The 19,342-nt window shown below is 38.2% G+C and overlaps 1 protein-coding gene across 17 annotated transcripts in view; it reads left to right on the top strand.

Annotated features, from left to right (window-relative positions):
• Mff (mitochondrial fission factor) overlaps positions 1 to 18,906 on the top strand; it is a 28,282-nt gene extending 9,376 nt beyond the window's left edge. For 2 of the 17 annotated variants that reach the window (XM_051153976.1, XM_051153972.1), the window contains 7 exons: positions 2,332 to 2,420; positions 3,968 to 4,042; positions 8,760 to 8,918; positions 12,382 to 12,414; positions 13,868 to 13,927; positions 17,051 to 17,135; positions 18,089 to 18,906. In XM_051153976.1, the coding sequence (XP_051009933.1) occupies positions 2,332 to 2,420; positions 3,968 to 4,042; positions 8,760 to 8,918; positions 12,382 to 12,414; positions 13,868 to 13,927; positions 17,051 to 17,135; positions 18,089 to 18,220 (633 nt within the window). In that variant the 3' untranslated portion in view covers positions 18,221 to 18,906. The remainder of the gene's footprint in view (positions 1 to 2,331; positions 2,421 to 3,967; positions 4,043 to 8,759; positions 8,919 to 12,381; positions 12,415 to 13,867; positions 13,928 to 17,050; positions 17,136 to 18,088) is intronic. The other 15 variants (XM_051153979.1, XM_051153984.1, XM_051153974.1 and 12 more) reach the window with 15 other exon arrangements.
• The last annotated feature ends 436 nt before the right edge of the window (positions 18,907 to 19,342 follow it).

The following is a 19,342-nucleotide window of genomic DNA, read 5'->3' as shown; positions in this document are numbered from 1 at the left end:
TGTGTGTGTGTATAAAACATGGATGAGTCACTGGTGTACACTCACATTCTTTGTTTAGTTACCATATCATGCCCTTGGCTTAGAGTTTCTCTTGCCTTGATAAAACACCATGACCAAAAACAACTTGGGGAGTAAAAGGTTGGTTTCACTCACAATTCCATGTAACAGCCTAACATTGAGAAAATCAGGTCAGGCCTTTATATGGAGAAGTGTTGATTACTGGCTGGCTGTTCAAGACTCATTTAACCTGCTTCTTGCACCACCGAGGACCAGCAGCCCAGGGTTGGCACCACCCACAGTGACCATCAGTCAGGAAAATGCACCACAGTCCAGTCTGGTGGGAGATTTTCTCAGTTGAGGTTTCCTCTTCCAAAATAGCTCTAGAGTGTGTCCAGTTGACATAAAGACCTTTCTTGTCATAGGCAGACCTCTTCCTGGTGACACATTGCTCGTGTTTCCATCCCATAACCTTAATCAATGTCTCAGCTGTTCTCTGAGTTTGATAGTTACTCCAAGTTTTGGAAATTGATCATGTTTTGAATGGGGAGGATATCTACTCCAATTGTTCTGTCCACACTGTCTTCTATGTTTCCCCTTTGCTCCAGGGTCTTAGAGAAAGCAAGAATTGTGCATGGCGGGGGTAATACAACAGTTTTAGTACTTGACTGGCTGAAACAGGAAGATTACAAATTCCAGGCCAACTTGAGCCTACATTGTCTTAAAACAAACAAAACCTTAAAAAGGAATGTGGGGCAAATGTTAAGGTTTTTTTATACAGTCTTTCGGAGAAGGGATTCTCAGTCTCTTGTCATTACTGTTAACTGTATTGTTTGTTTGTTTTTTTTAATATATGATTATGTCACTTGTACAAACCATATTGCTCTTTTAAAATAATTAACTGCCATTTAAAAAAAATTAAGCAGATTTTAAAGTAGTGATGAACTTAGTACAAGTCTAGAGAGCAGTGAACAAAGGTGTAAAAGAGCCTTTTGTTATCATTTATGAATAAGCATGTATAATTTGGAGTTTATATACACCATAGGAGACTATTAATGCATGTGTGCATCTTCTGTGTGGTACTGTGTGCTATATAGCTAGACACAAAATAACTTGTGGCCCAGCTGCCAAGAAGTAGCCTGGAGCTAAGGAAATTTTTTTTTTCTTTCCATCCTTGCCATATGGAAAAACTGTTCCACTTTAAAGAAAGCAGGCATGACAGCCACAGTAGGCAGACAGGCAAGTACCAATCAGATTCTTATAAACCAACATAGTAGTACTCACTATACATGGTCATGGGGTGTTAAATACTTCACATTTTGGGGTTAAGCTTAAAGGATTCTTTCAGAAGGCCCCAGACTGATTTCTGTGTTGAGACAGATTTTCCCGTGGTCTCGCTTTAGCACCCAGTGCTTCATCATTGTTTGCCTTGTGCCCTGATTGTGTATACTGTATAGTTAGACCTTGAGTGGCTATGTCTAGACTAAGTAGGTAGAGATTTTTTTCTTGTCATTATTCCCTAAACAATAAGGTGTCCCATCTATTTATAAACTATGTAGATCCTTATATACCGTTAGGTACGTTAACTATAGAGATGACTCAAAGTATAGGAAAACGTGCAAAATATTATGCCATTTTCTACGTGATGAGCATTAACTGTATCCTGGAAAACATCTCCTATAGAATCAGGGAGAGGAGAGAACAGTGTTACCAACCAAGATTGCTATTTATTTGAAAAGAAACTCAACTAGCTTTTACTTAGAAGTAAGCAGGCACTCCTAAGTTTATGAGCATTGTAGTCAGTATGGGATCAGTGGCTGGGGAGATGACTCCACAGTAGAGAGCTTGCTGTGTATGCATGAGGACCTGGGTTTAAGCCACAGGACCCACGTGGAAAGCTGGATGCACTAGCACATGTCTGAGTAGTCCCAGCCCTGGGGAGAGGAAGACAAAAAGATCCTGTTGGCTTGCTAGCCAGCTAAACTAGCTGAATCAGTCACTTCCGGGTTCAGTGAGAGACCCCCATCTCAAAAATTAAGGTGGAGAGTGATTGAGAAAGACACCTGCCATCCACCTCTGGTCTACACACACGCACACGCACACGCACACAGGCACACAGGCACGCACGCGCGCGCACACACACACACACACACACACACACGATTAAGAACAAGTCCTTCCTGTCTGGCCTTCACAGGCTTTGCTTCTGGCTTTGCTTTTTTTAGTTCCTTGTAGTTTTGTGAGTAGCCTTGGAAGAGGTCTTTTATGGTTTTATGCTAAATAGCTTCTAAGCTAAGAATATATTGTTCCTTTCTTCTGTTTGTGCCTTAACAGATCCGAGCAGTTGGCAGGCTAAAAAGAGAGCGTTCTATGAGTGAAAATGCTGTTCGCCAGAATGGACAGTTGGTCAGAAACGATTCCATGTGAGTAGCGCCACAGCATTGTATCTTATAGCTTTTCTGCTGTATTTTGTCTGTACTTAGCTTTTTCTAAACAATTTTTATAGTTTTTAAAATCTGTTTTACATTGATGAAGATCACTTTGTACTTATACTTTTTATAGTCATAAAATCTGGTGGTTTTGTTTGTTAGACTTTCTCAATCCTGTTTTTCTCTTCTGTGTGTCTGACACTTTTATGAAAAGTGAATATTCTTCCCTATTCACTTTTTGGTTAGCTTTCAGGAACTCATCAGACACCCTTGATCATGTCACACATCACGTAGCTTCTCTGGGAACTCAGAAAACTTCAGGAGATGACACATCTCCTTTGACAGCTTACAATATAATGAGAGCGGTACAGTTACCATTCTTACAGGGTATGATATTAAGTCATACTTTAGAACTGGCTGTACAGTATGGTGGTGCAGAATGGGCTCTTTTGGGGGCAGGAGAGTAATAGAGTTGAAAGAAGACTATTTTTGTCTTTGCTTTAAAAAAGGCCTGATGAACAAATTCACTGGTATCTTTCAGCGAAGTTGTATCTCAAATGTAAGTGTTTTCTTGCTTTATTGAAATTCTACTCTCTTTATGTTGGATGCAAGGGAAACTGTGAGTGGTTTGATTGCTTGGAGAGTCTCTCATGGCAGTGGCAGTTACCCTGAAGGATTGCATAGGAAGAAATTGGGTTACATGAATATATGTCTCCTACATGAAAGACTGTCTGAAAGGCTCAACCTTTATTAGCATTTTTTAATGTTAAAATATGTTTTCCTAAGTTATCTGGTTAGCAGATGTCAATAAACCCATGACACTTGTTTTTCTAAAATTGTTTCCAGATACACAAACAGTAAAAAGACTCCACAGTATAGTCTTAGGGCTGGTATGGGTAAAACCAGCTCTACTTGTAATGTGTAGTTTGTAAGGCAGCAGAGACTTCTAGTAGGCTTTCCTGCTATTTAAGTTATGACTTGCTATTTAGGCCCTTAGTTGACATTTTGTATCATTAAAATTAAAACATGATTACTTAACTATTTATCTAAAAAGTATATAGTGTTGATGGCTGAGTTTAGATGAAGATGAAGGGAAAAAACTTTCTTCTTAACACAGAAAGTTAAGAGTGAACTAGTTCTTAATTTTCTTTATTTTTTCTTCAAAATGCTATCATGATATTTTCTAAATGTCTAATAAAAACAGAGATCATGATATTAATAAAAGCTTGCCCATTCTTCTCCTACCATGAATTTTATAATTTCTAATTTAATTCCTATTTAAAGATTTCTGATTTTTAGATTGATTGTGGACCATTATGTATGAACTTTTGTCTGCCTCCACTCTAGTTCATTGCACAGCTCAAGAAGAGAAATGCAAAGGGCAGAGACATGGGCCACTGTTGTCTTAGTTACTTTAAAGAAACGATGAGGTTGATTGTGGTCACCTGTTGGCACAAAAATGAACTTTGACAGTAGCATCGTGTAGGATTTTCTTTGTTATAAAAGCTGAATATGTAAAAGAAGCATAATTATTATTTAAGGTGGCACAGATCAGATTCTGCCCCAAGAAATAAAATTTCAAGGTTCCAAGCATCGATTTCTGCACCGGAGTACACGTAAGATTTTATCTGCTCTACTTTCCCCACGTAGGGATTGATGTGGTTTTGCAGGCTCACTAACCCGTTCACCATGTGACTGACATGATGTCCTAACTCTGCTCCAGTACTTCTCTGTCAGGGTTTCTCAAACTGTCACTATATACTTTAGTAAGTGGGGCTGAAGGACGTTTTATATGGCTCGGGATGAAAGGAGAATGAAATAATTTCTGCACAGAAAGACCAAATCCTTTCCAGTTTCTGTATTTTGCTTTGGTTGGCCTCTGAGTTCTCTGCAGATTACACTCAGCAAGGCTCAGCAAATCCCAATTGTCTTTTACATTCAAAATCTTTCCTTGTTTTACTTTTTAAGCCAGAGAAAAATGGGGTCTTAGGTGTGGTTTGTCATTAAAATTGTTTTTGTTTGGTTTCCCTGTAGAAAATTGTGTTTGGAGCAATCTCCTGAGATGATTAATCCCCTGTTTTCTCTAAGTATGGCAAACAGCGTATGAGAATGACTGCCCACTCCTGACAGTGGAACATTTTGGAACGAAGTGTAAAAATTCAAACAGCATGTACAAGGCTCTAGATTCCATACTCAGCCTGCGCAACACATGCTTGTACAAATGAACAGTGACCGCTGTTCGCCAACAGCAGACAAAAACCACACTGATGGCCAGTGGCTTGTCTCTTACTCTAGTTACTGTGCTTCTAGGACTTACTAAATTGCCTCAGTCATAGGACAGCAAATTACGTCTCTTTGTTTAGGGTCCTAGAGAGCCAGGTATGGTGCACACACATTTAATCCAGCAAAGGAAGGTAAATCTCTGAATTCAAGGCCAGTTTGTATATATACCATATTTTCAGGTGTATAAGATGACTTTTTAAACCCTGAAAAATCCGTGCCAAAGTTGGGGGATGTCTTATACACCAGGTACTTACCTGCAGCTTGCTTCCCCTTGCTTCATATGTCTGGCTCATATAGTGGGGGTGCAGCAGCTCCCAGCTCTGTGTGGGGAATATGAAGCAGGGAGAAACAAGGTGCCTCAAGGAGGAGGAGGAGCCTGAGCCTGAACCTGAGCCTTAAAGGGCAGTGTGGTCTGGCACTAGCTGTCTGCTGGCATTTAATAAAGTGCCTGGCTGTCTGTGCCCCCTGCCTGCAAATAGACACATGCCTGAGTCTGCTGCACAGGGTTTCCATTGGAAGAGGGGTAGTCTTATATGGCAAGTATGTTCCAAGCTCTATATTTTAGCTGTAAAAGTTGGGGGTCGTCTTATATGCCCAGATGTCTTATACAACAGAAAATATGGTAGCTAGTTTCAGAGCAGCCAGGAGTGTATGCTGATACATTGTGGGCATAAATAAATAAATCTATACTGTCCCAGAAAAATGAACCGAGTTTATATTTTAATTAAAATGTTTTGTTTTTTGTTTGGTTGGTTGGGTTTTTTTGTTTTGTTTTGTTTTGTTTTAACCACTTTTTCAGAGGCTAATTCTTCAGCAAAAGCATTAACCTCACAGTTTGAGAAACATTCCTTTGAAAGCCTGTGGAGAGCGCTATCCTACTTTGAACTTTTCTCTTAATGAGTTGTGCTGAGTCACTGATTTTCATATAGTTCTGACATTGACTAGCCATTATTTCCTTAACCCTTATGTATAAGAGTCTGTGAGCATGAGGTACAGCTGTTACTAATGAAATAACACGGTAAGCATGAATGCTTCTTCAGAAGTCATTACCCTTTTATTTAAAAAACTAAACTTGGGATTTTGTTTGTTTTTTTTTTTTTAACAATAGTAGAAGCAGTTTGTTATCAAAATGCATTGTATTAAATTATGTATAAGACCATATTTGTTTAAAAACCTGATCTCAGTACCTTGCATTATGTTATTTTTTTACAATAGTTGACTTGAGAACCCAACTCCAATCACTCCCTCCTCAGTGGATTCCAATAGAGGAGATAACTTCTGTTAGAGTGCTTACATTATTTTTCTTTGTTGTTGTTTTTTCAGTGAAATTTATTGGTTAAAATGTGTACATGAGTACCTAAAATTCCAAATTATTTTCCTAATTTAGATAGGAAAATTGAGATTTTTCTTCTTTTATTTCTTGCTTTTTCTTCTTTCTATTCCTTCCTCCTTTCTTTCCACCTGCTAACCTTAGGCATGCTAAGTAAGTACTCTACAATGAATTATGTCCTCAGCCTGCTTTTCAAATTTATATAGTAAATAACATTTTTATATTTTAATGGACAAAAATTCATTAAACTTTACTATAAGTTTGGAATCTATCCATGACATTGTTGCTTTGATTCAAAATACTAAAAATGAATAATATGCTCATTCTACAACTAGTTTACTTGTTAATATGGCATCCAAATGTGCTCGTTGTGAACCCTAAACTCAAAGAAGCAGTGATAGTTTAAAACTTGCTTAATGAAATTTAGCCAATTGCTGTCAGCTTTACTAAGTATATTTTTGGGGCCTGGAGAGATGGTTCAGCAGTTAAGAACACCGTCTACTCTCCCAGAGGTCCTGAGTTCAATTCCCAGCAGCCACATGGTGGCTCACAACCATCTGTGCTGGGATATGATACCCTCTTCTGGCATGAGGTGTGCATGAAGATACAGCACTCAGATTTAAAATAAATAGATATTTTTAAAAAGAAGTAAAATTTTCCCAAACCTATAACCCCATGGAAGTGGTGTGCATGGGATTTTCTTCCTCCTCTATTGTAATATCAGTCTGTCTTTCCACATTTGTCAACCTATTTGTCCTAGTGTTACAGCCCCATAGGGTAAAGGTGACTCTTGGATAGTGGCTCCTTTCCTGTGAGCCTCAACCTCACCTTTCATCCCACTCCCCAGTCTCCAGGATGCCAGTAAATAGTGACACAAAACTTAGGTTTACAGTCCTGTCCCTGGTGACACATCATAAACATGAGTTCAGCCTGGCTTCTTGCACACAGGTGTTTGTTGTTCTGTCTAAAGAATGTTTAAATGAAGCCCCACACATATTCTACACTCCAGCCACTCTAAGAGTGTTGTTTGTTTGCTTTTCTTGTTTTCTTTTTTTTTTCCACCCAACTATTTTATGATGTTTATTATGGGATTTGCCAAGTCCTGTGAATCAGATTATATAGTGACTTTTTAATATATATGTATGTGTATATGAATATATAAGACTATACATTGACTTACATATATATACACACACACATACACACACACACACACACACACACACACACACACACACACACACACACATTCTTCTGGAATAAGGATTGCCAGTCTCTAAATTGATATCTAAAAACTTTAGTTTGTCTTGATTTCATTAGGCTAAGTTCTAGAATTTCTGTATATGCCAAGATTTGGCTTAGATTTTTCTCTTATAAGTGGTCTTCAGAAAGTAGCATTTTTATACTTATTGCACCTTTCGCTTTAGATCATGAAGGTACTGAATTGTTCATAGATTTATAGATTTTGTTTCATTTTGGAAACTCTGAGGATATTAAATGACAGGAGCTATTCTTTCAAAACACCGTCCTATTCTTTAATTTAGGTTTTCAAGCTAGTACATGTGAAGGGGGAAAGATTACATGGAGATTTTTCATGTATGCAGCTATTTATGGCTCTACTTTTTTTCTTTTGCATGTCATACACAAAATATAAAATGAGCCTTTGTGGTGTACACTTTTAATCCCCACTGAAGCAGAGGCAGGTGGATGGATCTCTGTGAGTCTGAGGCCAGCTAGGGTTATATAACATGACCCTGTCTCAAACAAACAAAAAACAAGATTAGCCTCATGTGCTTTCCTCCTTGAAACTACTGAGCCCTCATCTTAGACTCGCGGTCTTCACTCTGTAAAGAGAACAAGTCTCAAATCCATGTGTCAGTCAAAGGTCTCCTGCTTCAATAGTAAACAGCTCTCTGGAGATGCCAACACAGACATTAAGAACCTGGGCCAGAGCTGCACCAATAGCTTTGTCTAAATGTGGTCAGCGCACCAATAGAAATTGTGAATCTCAGCTCTTACATGAAAGAGTAGTTTGATTACTGTCACCGAAAAGTCAGGAAATAGTTGCCCTTCTGCCATTGTGCTAATGGAAGCAGTGCCCTGTCTTCTTTCTTTCACTGTATGCCCAGACCTGGGCAGTTTTATGCTTTGGAAATTTAGCTAATTAAACAGTCAAAATACAGCTAGTTTTCTGAGGATTTAGCTCATCATTTATTTCCCATTATAAACTTGGCTTGCTTTGTTGTCTTTGTGAAGTATTTGAACTGGTGTCTTTATAGAATCATGCTGGATTCGTGTATTTAGATGTTGATATTTACATCGCAGAATTCTGTGTTCCACTCTGTCATCCGTAAGTCACATACAGTGTTGATTTTTAGGTCTTTGCTTTACTGAATTGCTATATATGTGTGGCACTGAATAAACAATGCCTCTGTTCTGCACACCAACCCCTGAACACCCTTGTTGCTGGATATTTTCCCTCCCAAGTTGTTTCTTCTGCTTAGACTGATACTTAGAATTTCAAACTTACAAGCGCTACAACATAGCTGCTTTTTAAAAAACAACTCAAATGTTTTTAAACTTCTGTTTGACTGTTCTCTTGTGGTAGATTGGGGGTGGGAAGTGTGGGCAAGAAAACAGATTAAAAACTGCTCTGCTGAAGTTTTATGAAAATCTGACTTGAGTATTTTTCTCTTCATTTGCTGTGCTTATGTGAACAGTGTGACACCATCGCCACCACAGGCTCGGGTCTGTCCTCCCCATATGCTACCTGAAGATGGAGCTAATCTTTCCTCTGCCCGTGGCATTTTGTCGCTTATCCAGTCTTCTACTCGTAGGGCTTACCAGCAGATCTTGGATGTGCTGGATGAAAACCGCAGGTGATTGGTCAGCAGTGGCCTTGCCACTTTGTTGCTTATGTTTTGGCTCCTTATTTAGTGGACTGTGGTGTTGTCTTTTTTTTGTTTGCTCCTTTTAGTCTCTTTCTAAGATGCAATGGATTGAAATGGCTTGCTTGCTTCTTTTAATTTGAAATTATTGTCCAAAATTCACATTTCACAAGATTCTATTAGCTTTCCCTCAGTTGTGGAAGATATTTAGCTCTGTGTGTAGGACATGTAACAAGTTTTTTTCAGAGACTTTGCTGACTGACTCTAAGTGCTTGGTTCTACTTGGAAATATGTTAAAGGAACTGTTGGACTGAGTGTAACATCTGGGACTTGAGCATATTAGTTGTCTTCAGCCTTTTGCTCTAATCACCTGGCGATAGGAGGGAAGTAATAAAGCAGGTAGGAGACGGTGCAGTAGCTCCCCACCTGGGAGCTGTGGATTCTAGGCTCATACTAGGAATTCTAGTTCTGTGTGCTATTACTATTACCATTTTTAGATAATGCTGATATTATCAGTATATTCATAGAAAGTACCTTAATTTTGAACATCTCCAAATAGTATCACTAGAATTATACTTCAGCTTATTTAAGCAAGTAATTTTTTTCCAATCATTTAAGATGTTTTGCTCTTTGCTTCATTTCCTTACAGTATTTTTAAAAGATGGAGTCCCAGGGCTTTGTTGATATCCTGTCATGCTGTGGGAAAGTCAAATAAGCTTCACTCCAGCTCTAAATATTGGTCCGGCGGCCTTGAACGTCAGTGTTAGTGTTTGCATTTTTGAAGAACTCCCAATAAATTAAAACTTAATTTCTTAATTTGGTGTGTCTCTGGCTCTCTCGGAACAAGGTTGTTGTTGCTGCACCTTTAGTCCTCGCAGACCCAACTCTTCACTTGTGCCATGAGTGTCTGGACTCCTCATGTTGTTGAATCCAGGGCCTTCTCTGTCTCCCTAGATTAACACAACGGTGTGTATTTCGGCCATAGAACATCACACTAGTGAAAAAAACTTTAGGCCATGGCATCAAAGGGGCCATATAAATACTTAAATTTATACGTATGTGTGTGTAGATTTATTTTTATAGTTGTGCTTTGTTTCTTTTCCTCCATGGGCTTAACATCCCTTGTTTTGCCCTCTAAGCTTGGTGGATTCTGTCTGTTTGGAAGGGATGAGCAGCAGCAGGGTTCAGAAGATATGGTGTGGGGTTAGGAAATCTCAGAGGCTTTTTTGATTCTTCCACTAAACAGCTAGCTGCATGCTGGCCTTTAAGCATATACATTGTCTCTTAGGTGAGAAGGAGGTTGTACTTGGCTGATCAGATTCTTGTGACATCTACTGCCCTTCACTATTATTTACAATGTGGGGCTGATGTGTCAGATTGTTTCCCTGGTATAGTTAGAGACCTTTAGAGGCAATGAACAGAAGGCCTTAGGAGCTAACATTGGGAAAGGCCGTTTTCTCCTTTCTCTTTCAAACATTTTTTTTTCCACCTTCTTTAGAAGAGATCACATTGATGGGTCAGAATTTATCATGTCCAATGCTATTGTAGTGAAAACATCTGAATGAAAACAAGCAAACAAACAACTTCTAGATCCTTTGTAGGTGTCTCCACTGGATAGATGACAGAGCAACCATCCATTGTTCTGATCCTACCTCCTGCCAGCACATCCACAGTTCAGATGCATGATAGGGAACTTGCAGAAGTGTGGAGTTTTTCCCACTTACGGCATGAAATAAATTACCTAAAGCTTAAACATCTGAAATCTTACCAGTGTAAAATTTTATGCTTTTACTATGACACTAAGTGAATTTTTTTACATGATAATATCTTAATAATTCAAATTTATCATGTTAGCCAAATAAATTTTCAGAAATTGAAGAAAGCTGAGTGTGGTGGCTCACACCTTAACCCCAACACTGGGGAATCTGAGACAGGAGAACTGCCCTGAGGTCAAGGCCAACCTGCTGTGTAGAGTAGAACTTTGAATCAAATTGCAAAAAAGAGCTGGGCAGGGTGGCACAGGCCTTTAATCCCAGCAGCACTCAGGAGGAAGAGGCACAAGTGTGTGAGCTCCAGGCCACCCAGGGCTGCATGTGTTCCCTGACTTGTGGCCTTGTTTTGGACAGTGAGGTTCCCCTCAGCCTTGCCGGGGCTTTCACTACTGAAAGGGTTTGGGGTTTTGTGTTTTGTTTTTGTCTTCTTCTATTTTAATTGTACAAAGTTTAGTCAGAACTGTAAATGCCGAATCACTTTTTGTTTTATTATGGAAGAGTTTGGCCTGCTTTTCAAAGAAATGGGAATGTGAAATTTGGATAATGTCCTTGCATGATTATAAAATAAATATTGCCTCACAGTTTTCAGCGCTTTTATGTTCTTTGCTGTTCATCTTCTTTGGTTTTTGTTTTGTTTTGTTTTTTGTTTTATTGCTCTTGGCTATCATGCTAATGCAATATGTATCTTTGCACTTGGGGACTGCACATTAAATACAGCAAGTTTAAACTCGAACTATTTGTCAGAAAAGCAAGAGCCTTCTGTTTGCTTTTATTGTAAAAGGATTTCTAGTTTCTCAGCTTAAGAACTACTTTTACTTTGTACATCAAGTGGCACTCTGTACTGGATTTCCTGCCTCTGTGGTGGCCTTCGTGTAGGTAATCTAAACAGAGTTAAGCATGAAAACTAAATGATATTCAGGTATTGTTACAAAGTTCATACAAAGTTAGTGCTGTAAATTCAGAAGACTGACAAAAACATCAGGAAGAAGTACCAGGTGTTGTTTGCCCAGTTGGCAGCAGTAAAGCACTGTTAAGATTTGTTCTTTGCCAGGCAGAAACTGTCTTTGTTAGATAGACATCTCATCTATATTTGTTAGAGCTGTGCATCTCATTCCCAGTGTAAAGTACTAACATCTTTCTGGAGCAACTTAGTCTGTTATATGTAAAACATTATTTAAGCATTAATGTTTGAGTTATGCATAAGCTTCATTTTGGGGACAGGAGCTTCATTATTTTGTTTTTCTTTAGCCAGGTTGTACTTTTTTTCTTTTAATGACTGGAATAAGAAACCAGTGTATGGATAGTTTATGTTTTTGGCAAAATGCAACATGGAAGACAGCTCATACAGTATCTCTTGTAACTTTTCTTCTTAAAAATGATTAATTTTTGGTCCTCCAATTAACCTGCTTAGTTATGCAATAATTGATAATTTTGCTGAAAAGAAGTGCATTCTCAATTTAGGCCATTTATTAACTCAAAAAATATCAGTATAGAAATTACTATAAAAATCTGGTAGCCTTAGATTTCCTTCCCGTTTGCCATTCTAATTACAAAATACACTATTGAATGATTTCTTTTAACATTAAATCATTTTTATGGTAGAAACTAGTGCTTGAATGAAGTTTCTAATTTTGCCAACTATCTGTCTAATTTACTTTTATATTATATGTATCAATTACCAGTGTGAGAAGACAAAATGAGATACGTTGTGAAAGGTAACTGTATTGTTTTCTCGCTCTGCATTTGTAAAAGGGAAATCTCTGTGGTGGATTATGTTCAATATGGCAGATCAATTTGGCCATTTTGACACACACATTTTTAAAAACTTTAGGAAGCACACAAGAGTGGCTTCATTTCGTTGGCCATTCTCATGTTTTAATAGTTTAAATAACTTCAGTACGTAGCTTTCCTTATTTCACGAACTAGAAGTGAGTAAGACTTTAAAACCTGTCTGAAAAAATGTGATTCATCAGTGTTCTAGAGCAAGCAGAAGGAGGCGAACCTGTCTCCCCCTCTGGCCTCTTAATCCCTGTGTCCCTGAGTGCTGGTATCACTTTAGGGCATGCAGAAACTTAACATTACATTTTCCTCTATAAACTTTTCAGGTTTGTTTGTTTGTTTTTGAGTCATTTATAGGGCTAGGATTGTAGGTTAGCTGAAGTACTTGATTAGCATTGAAGTGCCCCAGCTTTGATCCCCAGCACCACATGCGCCACAGATTTAGCCAAACTGTGCTAAATGCAAACTTGTGTCAAGAAAGGAAAGAAGAAAAAAATTAAAAGCAGAAAAGAAAATTGTTTATATTCTACAGCTGTAACCCTCTGATGATTGTTGTTATGCTTACAGTGAGGCAAGCCTGAGTAGTTAGAAAATATCCCATCTTTCTGAGTAGTAAACAGGGTTATTATTGTAAAGACAGTTAACTGGTGGGGATTTAGAATCTTTTTCTTGAGTTTTAGCAAATTTAATTGGAAAGGTTCCAACTTAGTCAGGTAGAGAACTAATTGTCCTCTCACAGCAGTGCATGTATTGAGACTGAATGACAACCCCACAAAGTTTTCCAGCGCACCTTGATCCTTGTGCACCAGCCCTGTAGGTCACTCGTGGTTGTCTCGAGCTCAGACTCACTCTCTGATTGCACTTTGTAGTTTCCCTATACTCTCTCAGCCCTGTCTTTACCCTGCTCAGTGTTTGGATGAGAGACAGCTGCATCAAGACAGAAAGCTTATCTGACTAATCAGAATTAATGAAGCACGAGGGATGGAATTGTGGGCAGTGGGCATTTGTTTAAACGCTTGGTTTATATGTATGAGCAACCATGATCATGCAGGTGCTACTCTCAGGTTCTTGAAATGCTTTTAAAATGGCTAGTTTTATTTTTCCAGTTGGAAATGAGGAATTACACTTTTTAAACATAGAGAATTATATGATGGTGCTATTTTATCACATTTTTCTCTTTTTCTAATTATAAAATACTAAATTATGAAAATAATTTAAAATGGGGAGGACACATGAAACAAGGATTTTCAAAGCATTTGAGGGCTATTATATTGTACTGAAGCATACAATATAATCCTATCTGACATTTATTTGTTTTGTTTTTGCTTTATTTTCGTACTTCTCTGTTTCCTGATTCTGTCTTGTGTCTTCTGAAAAAACCTGCCCTAGACCTGTGTTGCGTGGTGGGTCAGCTGCCGCCACTTCTAATCCTCATCATGACAACGTCAGGTAACTTGGAGACTTTGTGATTACCAGAGGACACAGATTTGATGCAGCTTGTATTGTTCGGGACATCATAATGCATGCATAGCCATGATTGTTTACATGTATACAGCTTAGGCCTCTGCAGCTTTCTTTTAGGAGAAATTCTGTGTTTTGCTAGGAACAGGGTTGATAATTAGTCCTGACAGTTGCCCACCAGAATATGAGAACATTGTATAATAGTAAAAGTTATGGTTGGATATGGGGGCACAAGCCTTTAATCCTAGACAGAGTCAGAGGCAGTTACATCTTTATGATTTTGAGGCCAGCTTGATCCTACATAGTGAGTCCCAGGCCAGCCAGAGCTGCATGGTGAGACCCTGTCTCAACCACCCTCCTCCCAAAATTATAGCATGCTGTGAGAAGAACATCCAGTGTACCTTACAGCAGTATCTTAGCAGCTTTGTATGGGATCATGCTAAAACAGAGAGAAAGCGTAATCTTAAATCTTGTTTTATGTTCATTAGCTATTGCTATCACCTGTTGATTTGCCTCTTGTATTTGCCCACTTCCTACTGTCAGATATGCTTAGCCCAAGTCATCTACAAAGACAAGGAATAGCAGGTACAAGTGTGTCTCAGGGGCCAACACCTCCAGCTGGTTCCCCTGTCTTCCGCATGGACACATGTTGCCAATCAGATACTGTCACTCTAATTTTCCAAGCCAGTTTTACGTGGAATTATGTTAGCTATCACAGTAGGTTTAAAACGACAGCATTGTTTCTCTTCTGCAGAAGAGGCAGACACCCTCTTAAGCAAGAAGAAAGGGAACCATGCATTTCTTGTTAATCTGATCCATGTAGCACTGGTGGTCCCTGACCACTGGGCTTACTCAGTTCTTCTGCATAGTTTCCCCTGATAGTTTTTTAGAATTAGTTTTAGTCCCTTTAACTTTCTGTCAAGGTGTTTTCAGTAAGTGGTATGACCATTTGTTAGGAGAGATAGTTTTAGCTTAAAATGATTTTATACTTTTTTGTTTAAAATTGACAATAAAATCTTGTTACGTACTTAAATATTTTTTAACAAATGCTGAGTATCTTTAGAGTTCTAAAACTTTGGTTGATTTAGTATTTAACTGGTAATTTTTTTCATGTATACTTTTATTTCCTTGTGAAGGCTAGGTGTGTGTGTGTGTGTGTGTGTGTGTGTGTGTGTGTGTGTGTGTGTGTGTGTGTGTTGGTATGCACAAGCATCCCTGTTCCTTTACCTTCATGTATGGCAGGGTGGGGTGCCTGTATAAGTGCAAGTACATATGCATGGAGAGCCAAAGGTCAGCCATGGGTTCATTCCTCAAGTGTTGTCCTCCTTGGTTTTTGAGACAGAGACTCTTGGTTTGCTTGGAACTTGCAGATTGGGCTAAGTCGGTTTCTCGGCAAGCCACAGGAATCCTCCTGCCTCTACCTCCCCAGCACTGGGATTACAAAGATGCTCCACCGTGCCCAGCTTTCCTATTTTTAATGTGGGTTTGAGGATCAAACAGTAAGCATTTTCTGGCTGAGTAGCCCGCGAGCCTTCCATTCACCTCTGAGGCAGTTGCTGATATTCTTTGATAACCCTCCAGTCATTCATCTCGTGTGACCTTGAAGAGATAGAAAATGTTTATTATTTTGAGGATAAAACACAGAATTTTTTTGGTTTGGTTTGGTTTGGTTTGGTTTGGTTTTATGAGGCAGCGTTTCTCCATGTAGCTTGTCCTGGACTCACTTTTATAGACCAGACTGGCCTTGAACTCACAGAGATCCACTTGCCTCTGCCTCCCTGATTTGACCCATATTTTTTCCCACTAATCATTTAATAATTTAGGGGGGAAGGCTGTATTATTAGGCCCTGGGAGGCAAACCCAGGAACCTGCAAAGGTAAGCAAGTGTTCTGCTACTGAGCTACACCCCTAATCCCAGTAGTTCTATCTTAGTTATTTATAAGAGTAATTTGCTCAGTTTACAAAAAGTAAACTTATGAACTACATATGAACTAAGTTTACTTCTCCTAACTGATAAAGTTTATTTTGAGTATTTCAAGACACGTTGTTTCTAAGAGGAAAGGCATGGTTAGTATAAACCATATGACTTGGCTGTGAGAAGAACTGCAGGTCAGAGATTGCTGTGGTTTATCTATAATGGGTACATGCCGTCTGTTATTTAAAATCTCCTTTGCATGCTTTATTAAAGTGTCTGGGGTGGTTTTAACATTTGAAACAATAGAACTTTGTGAATAAACATATTAGCATGCCTAAAGAAACATATAATTCTCCTTCATATCCCTTTATGTGAGGTTATATAGTTTCTCTGATGGAGAGTTGCTGGTAATATATTAGAGTAATAATCCATGTGTCAACTGTGTAGCTTACATAAGAGTAATTTTTAATTTTGCTTATATTCTGCTCATGTAGAAAGGTTACCATGTCATTTTACTAAAAACTATATAGAATATAAAATAGATATACATGTAAATAAATTATACTGTCATATATATATTATAATAAGTTTTCGTTAAAATGAATTTTAAAATGTAGAAACCTGGTGCTGGAGAGGTGGCTTAGCAAGTTCGGAGTCCATGAAGCTTCTTGTTGGTTTATTATTGAGACAGGTCTGTAGCTGAGTGTAGTTGTAAAAGATTTAGAAGATTGTGTATTCACTTTTGTGGGAGAATACCATAGTAGCTGGAAATCAGAAGCAACGTAAAAATAACAAATGAAAGGCAGGCAGAAGGGGAAAAGCAATGAATAATCAGTCTTCTGTTCATAGTTCACGTTTGCATTTCCTGTCATTGAGTTTTTCTACAGCATGACACGGACAGGGTTCCTATAGTAATTGGTGTGTGTCAGTGTGTACTACAGTATTCCTTTCACACAGGGGCCCTTCCATTAACATTGCTGCATTTTCTGGCTTGAAAAAAAGAAAGCATCTAGTAAGAGTTTTTTCTCATCTTTTCCAATATTGCAGATAGTCATCTTATGCTGCTTTTTCTTATTTATCAATTCAAATGGAAAATGCTTATTTACATTGTTAGGTATGACTTCTTTGAGTGTATGCAGCACAATGCATGACTTGACAATTGTTTTTAACGTGGGTTTCAATATCTTACCTGCTAGATATGGCATTTCAAACATAGATGCAGCCATTGAAGGAGCGTCAGATGACATGACTGTGGTAGATGCAGCCTCATTAAGACGTCAGGTAATTACTGCCCCCAAATAAAATACAGCCTAAAGCTATCTACAAAATATTTCAGAAGAATGGTTCAAGTGATTTTATTATCCCCACCCCCCATGGATCCCATGCATTTAGATTATCTAGTAAACCATAATTAATTTTCTCAGAATTATTAGAGATTTTTTTAATCACCATTCAAATATTTTTGATCAATATAATACATTGCTACCAAAATGACTGATATAATTTGGCCAACATGAAAGGCTATAGATGTACTTATTAATCAATCTAGTTCTAAATTGTATGCTTTTGCTTTTGCTATGTTGTCAATCACTTTGGGGGCCTTGTTACTGTATGTAATTTCTTCATTTTGGAAACCACTGCTTTCAGTGTTCCCACTGCCTCTCCGTACATATTTCATGACCCTACCCATAAGCCCAGTCTGTGGAGTTCATGTGCTTATTTTTAATATACTTTCCTGCTGTCGTTACAGAGAGGCATTCCATGCAGGGAAGGCATATTTGGTGGTCTCATTATATAGGCCAAATATATAATGAAGGTCTTGAGTGGCATATCAGAGGGCCACTATAGTAGATAATCTGGGGCTGTGGGGATCAAAGTGGACCGGGAACACTGTTATCCAAGTCCAAGGCTGCGTACACAACCTAGGCTCTTGGAAAAACACAAAGAGGCGTGGGCATCTCGTGTTCCCTCTGCTGTGATAGACAGACCCACCAGACACCCAGCCTGGCTCAGCAGTGTCCTTAAACACTCTGCCTTACGCAGATTTACAGAACGTAAATGGAGAAGCAATTTACACTGCTGTGGGTAGTGTTTTGTTTTCTATTTACAATTGTGTTTATTTGGTCCAAATGAAACTTTCTATGTAATGATCTCCTTGACAAATTAATACATTACTTTTTAAAAAGCTGATTGCATTAGTGCTATTTTGTATTTTATGTTTATCTTTCACTTAGATAATCAAATTAAATAGACGTCTACAACTTCTGGAAGAAGAAAATAAAGAACGTGCTAAAAGAGAAATGGTCATGTATTCAATTACCGTAGCATTCTGGCTGCTTAATAGCTGGCTCTGGTTTCGACGCTAGAGGTAACCTCAGCATTCACAAACATTGTCTCAACACCTGGAAATATAAAGGATTTGCAAACTTCACTGTTTCTGTCTTTGCATTGTATGCCGTTTTTTCTAGTCCAAGCCCTGAAAATGTATTTCTTCCAGAGCGCAGGGAGGACCTGCGTCTGTAAGTAAAGGCCTGTTCTTGTTGCTCATCTGCAGTCAGCCAGTTCTGCAGTGGCGCCTACACATGCTCCTTTTGCATGTTTTGTAAATAAACTCTTGGTTTGTTTGTTTTTAAAGAAAATAATTTTTTTGGCCTCATCAGTCTGTATAGCTAATTCTCTAAACAGAAATGACAGTCATAAAGCGTGAGTCTAGAAAACTACCTGGAAAAGAATAGTGTTTCGTCCTGTTCCTCAGATGATTAAACAGTTTCTTTGATAGATGCTTTTTGTATCTGCATCTCAACATTAATGCTTTTGAAGTCATAGTCTGGTGCAGGACTTAAGAAAAATCAAACCACCTAATTCTTCTTGATCACCTGTACAGATGGAATTTAGAAAATCCCAACAATTGAGCAGTTTATCTGTGTGCAATTTGTTGTTCTTTCATCTTAGTTTTCTATAAAATATGTTTTTACCAAGTCCATGTGTGAATGGTTTAAAAACGTAAAAAATAAGGTATAAATGTAGTGTGCTTAATAAACTGTCAACCAAAGCAATGTCTATGGGAAGATTTATTTCATCATATAGTGCTGAGTCCTCCTGTCCCAGGAGCAAGTAGTGCATTAGTGAACTGTAGGTCACAAGAGCCTCCTGGGTTCCTCAGCTCTCCCACCCTGGTACAGGGCTTGTGGGTACTGTGAATGGTTTGCTAATTTATTGTGTCTATGAGAACGATTAAGATTTATTATTGTAGTAAGTTATCAAAATATTTTAGAGTGTTTATTAAAGAGATCTTGACAGTGACTGAAGAATTAATAAAATAATGAGAAAATTTATAATAATGGCAGCATTACTTCTTTAAACTGTAACTGATTTGTCTAACCTGCTACAATTACATTATTCATAACACAAATCTTTAAAATATTTTGTACACACTTCTACAAAAATCAGGAAATTTGATTCCAACAATGGATAATTATTTTGCATTA

The sequence above is a fragment of the Acomys russatus genome, chromosome 12, assembly GCF_903995435.1.
Source record: "Acomys russatus chromosome 12, mAcoRus1.1, whole genome shotgun sequence".
Lineage (NCBI taxonomy): Eukaryota > Metazoa > Chordata > Mammalia > Rodentia > Muridae > Acomys > Acomys russatus.
Note: the sequence above shows the minus strand (reverse complement) of the source record. Positions and strands in the feature narration are given on the sequence as shown.